The sequence below is a fragment of the Otolemur garnettii genome, unplaced genomic scaffold (assembly GCF_000181295.1).
Source record: "Otolemur garnettii isolate 467f Iridium unplaced genomic scaffold, OtoGar3 scaffold00082, whole genome shotgun sequence".
NCBI lineage: Eukaryota > Metazoa > Chordata > Mammalia > Primates > Galagidae > Otolemur > Otolemur garnettii.
This window is the reverse complement of record NW_003852477.1, coordinates 8,749,856-8,754,341: the sequence shown is the minus strand read 5'-3', so window position 1 is coordinate 8,754,341 and position 4,486 is coordinate 8,749,856. Positions and strand designations below refer to the sequence as shown.

Below are 4,486 nucleotides of genomic sequence, written 5' to 3'. Positions count from 1 at the left end.
GACTTTTTTGTCACGTGACATTAAAGCTCCTGTTTGTTCTTTTTGAGGCCCTGGAGATGTACAAGGATGATTGGAACAAAGTGTCAGAACATGTTGGAAGTCGTACTCAGGATGAATGTATCCTCCATTTCTTGAGGCTTCCCATTGAGGACCCATACCTTGAGAATTCAGATGCTTCCCTTGGGCCTCTGGCCTACCAGCCTGTTCCCTTCAGTCAGTCAGGAAACCCCGTCATGAGTACTGTTGCTTTTTTGGCATCTGTAGTGGATCCTCGTGTGGCATCTGCTGCAGCTAAAGCAGCTTTGGGTATGTATGGACTTCTCTAAAATATCTTTTTGGTATATCTGAAATTTATTTCTCTTGTATAAATAACAAGAAATTAGACAGCATCTCTAAAAGATAACCATGTTCTTTATAAATGTATATCATAATATTTTAAACTAAAGCACTTAAATATAGTAGCTTTAAAATACAGAGATTTCTTTATTTGTTTATTTTTTGATAGAGTCTCAGTCTGTTGTCCTGGATAGGGAACTATGGTGTCAAAACTCAAAACACCCTCAAATTTCTGGGCTTAAGTGGTCCTCTTTCGTCAGCTTCCTGAGTAGATGGGACTACAGGTACCTACCACAATACCTAGGTAATTCTATTTTTATTAGAAACAGGGTCTCTTTCTCAGGCTCATCTCAAACTCCTGAGCTCAGGCAAGCTCAAGCCTCCCAGAGTTTTATGATTATAAGTATGAGCCACTATGCCTGGCCAAAAAAGAACTTTAAAAATAAGAGGGGTAGGCCAAAAGCTGTGGCTCACACCTGTAATCCCAGCATTCTGGCATTCTGAGAGGCCAAGGCAGGTGGATTTCTTAAACTCAGGCATTCTCAACCAGCCTAAGCAAGAGCAAGACCCCGTCTCTAAAATATAGCCAAATATTGTAGTGGGTGCCTGTAGTACTAGCTATTTAGGAGACTGAGACAAGAGTGTCACTTGAGCCCAAGAGTTTGAGGTTGCTGTGTGCTATGATGCCACAGCAATCTACTTAGGGCATAAAGTAAGACTCTGTCTCATAAAAAAAAAAAATTAGAAGGACAGATTTCTGTGGGAGATCTGGATGGCTCTGCCATTTCTTTCTTATTTGAGATGCTCTTGATGAACATAAAAGGGGTTTCTTAAATCATAGCTATTGTTTATTGTGGGTTTCTTTAATCACAGCTATTATTTATTGCAGCTCAGTTCACAGTCACCATGATGTGACATCAACCCATGAATGGATTAATAAACTGTGGTGTATGTATACCATGGAATACTATTTAGCCATAAAAAAGATGGAGACTTTTACATCTTTTATATTAACCTGAATAGAGTTGGAGAATATTCTTTTTAGTAAAGTATCACAGGAATGGAAGAGCAAGTATCCAGTACTAATTCAAAGCCAGTAGAGAACTAATACACACCCACACAAAAGAAAAACTCAGTTTAATTCAAGTCGGCAGGAGGGAAGAGGAGAGAAGACAGAGGGGCCTTCGTGTGCTCTCACTTAATAGGCACAATGTAAGGGGTAGATTGTAACCTAATCACTTGTACCCTCATATTAATCTGAAATAAAAATAAATAAATAGGCCAGGTTCAGTGGCTCGTGCCTATAATCCTAGCATTCTGGGAGGCTGACGTGGGTGGCTCTCTTGAGTTCAGGAGTTCAAGACCAGCCTGAGTAAGAGTGACACTCCATTTCTATTAAAAATAGGAAAACTAGCCTTATGTTGTAGTGGGCACCGATAGTCCAGCTAATCTGGAGGCTGTGGCAAGAGGATCACTTTAGCCTAAGAATTTGAGGTTGCCTTAAGCTAAGATAATGTCATGGCACTCTACCCAGGGCAACAGAGTAATATCTCAAATATATAAATAAATAAAATACAATTACTTTACAAAAAAACAAAACCCAAAATAATTGCAGGAGCAGACAAGGGTTTTGAGGGGTTATTTTGTAATCAATTTTGAATTTCAGGTAACTGGCAAAGAAAGCCATTTAAACATTCCTGGATTATGTAAATTGAGAAATTTAAGGATTTTTTTATTTGTAGCAAGATATTGTGGCATGTAGTATTGAAACTTAGAACATAGAATTTGATTGTTCTTGTCTTTCATTTGGTCCTTTCATTTTGCTTATACAGAGGGACTGAGTACCTGAAGAGTTTGCTGCATGTGTACTAAGGCAATAATAATATTGTCTTGGATTTCCTAGTGGTCTTATATTGAAGCAAATATTGTACAAAATGGGTTACTATTCCATTTTTATCATTGAACCAGAGGAGTTTTCTCGGGTCCGGGAGGAGGTACCACTGGAATTGGTTGAAGCTCATGTCAAGAAAGTACAAGAAGCAGCCCGGGCCTCCGGGAAAGTGGATCCCACCTATGGTCTGGAAAGTAGCTGTATTGCAGGCACAGGCCCCGATGAGCCAGAAAAGTTGGGTGAGTCACTGCTATAATCAAGGATAGGATTAGTAGATATTTGGATTCCTTGTCAGCTTAGTTTAAAAATTGGGTTTATTTGTACTTAAGAGTATAATGATCAGTATAAACTTTTTTTTTAAGATGAGTATACTTTTTTTTCTCTTGTCTTTTCCTTTGTGGTCACTAGAACTAAAATAAAACATAGCAGTATTGTGGTTGTGAAGTATCTGATGTCTGTTGGTAGATCTAGATTTTGAGAATATAGATGTAAGAATATGGAAAGATGTCTGGAAATGCTGATAAAAATTAAAAGAGTATTCAAAGAACTTGGGATTATTTTAATTTCTATTTTGCTGAGTATTTTTAATTTCATTCTTTGTTTGTTTGTTTGTTTGTTTTGTTTTTCTTGAGACAGATTCTCACTATGTCACCCTGGGTAAAGTGCCATAACGTCACAACTCACGTCAACTTCAAACTCTTTGGGCTTAGGTGATTCTCCTGCCTTCCCCTCCCAAGTAGCTGGGACTACAGGTGCCCGCCACAACACCAGCTATTTTTTGGTTGCAGTTGTCATTGCTGTTGAGCAGGCCCAGGCCAAGCTCAAAACTGCCAACCTCAGTCTTGTTTTTTAAAGTTTGAGAACTACTGTTTTTAACTGAGGAAAAATTTCTATAACATAAAATTCCCCGTTTCAATCACTTAAAAGTAACCTGTAGTGGCTCGGCGCCTGTGGCTCAAGAGGCTAAGGCGCCAGCCACATACACCTAAGGTGGCGGGTTCATATCCAGCCGGGGCCTGCCAATCAACAATGATGGCTGCAACCCAAAAATGACCTGGCCTTGTGGCGGGCGCCTATGGTCCCAGCTACTTGGGAGGCAGAGGCAGGAGACTCACTCAAGCCCAGGGGTTGAAGAGGTTGCTGTGAGCTATGATGCCATAGCACTCTACCCAGGGTGACAGCTTGAGGCTCTGTCTCAAAAAAAAAGAAAAAAAGTGACCTATGGTATATTCATAGTGTTATGCAGTGAACATTATCACTCCAAAGGGAAGTCTCATATCTCCATACTTTGTTCTCCTCAGCCATGGTAACCACTCATCTGTTGTCTCTATGGATTTTGCCTACTGTGGACATTTAATATAAGCAGAATCTGACTTTTGTGTCAGACTTCCTTCACTTAGCATGTTTTCCAGGTTCATCCATTCTGTAGCATGAATCAGTACCTCTTTGTTTTCTTTGCTGAATAATATTTTTTTGGGTAGATATAACACATTTTATTTTTTTTCTTTCTTCATGAATGTTTACATTGTTTCCACTTTTACACTCAGCTGGGAATGTTTATGTGCAAACTTTTTGAGAAACAGGTTTTTCACTTCTTTGGTTGGGTGTGTATCTAGGAGTGGAATTGCTGAATTATATGATAATTCTATGTTTAACTTTTTGAGAAGCCTCGAAACTGTTTTTCATAGTTTCTATTTATGTTCCTTCCAGTTATTGTGTGAAATTTTCTATTTCTTTACATCCTTGCCAATACTAGTTTTCCTTTTTTCCCTTCAATAGCCATCCTAGTGGTATGTCTTCATGATTTTTATTTGCATTTATGACGAATTATCTTAAACTTTTTTTATGTGTTTATTGGCTGTTTCTGTATGTTCCTTGGAAGATGTCTGTTCAGATCCTTGCCCGTTGGTTTAATGGAGTTAGAGTAGTTTAGGTTTACAGCAGAATTGAATAGGATGTATAGAGTTCCCATATACCACCTGACCTCACACATGTAGTCTCCTTTCCTACAATATGAGGGTGCATTTGAGTCTGTGTTGACTAATCTCATCAGCCAATGTCCAACATTTTACTTCATTCTATAATTGATTCTCACATGTTGAGCCACCCTTGCAATTTTGTGATAATTGTGATAAATCCCATTTGATGAATATAGATAATCCATTTCACATGCTGTTGGATTTGATTTGCTAATATTTTGTTGAGGATTTTTATATCTATATTCATAAAGGAGAGATACTGTCTGTATTTTTCTTATGA

At 38.4% G+C, this 4,486-nt stretch overlaps 1 protein-coding gene across 1 annotated transcript in view; it reads left to right on the top strand.

Annotated features, from left to right (window-relative positions):
* SMARCC1 (SWI/SNF related, matrix associated, actin dependent regulator of chromatin subfamily c member 1) overlaps nt 1-4,486 on the top strand; it is a 165,759-nt gene that overhangs the window by 85,329 nt on the left and 75,944 nt on the right. Inside the window, exons 14-15 of the mRNA XM_023515929.1 lie at nt 48-306; nt 2,305-2,466. Of these exons, the coding sequence (XP_023371697.1) occupies nt 48-306; nt 2,305-2,466 (421 nt within the window). The remainder of the gene's footprint in view (nt 1-47; nt 307-2,304; nt 2,467-4,486) is intronic.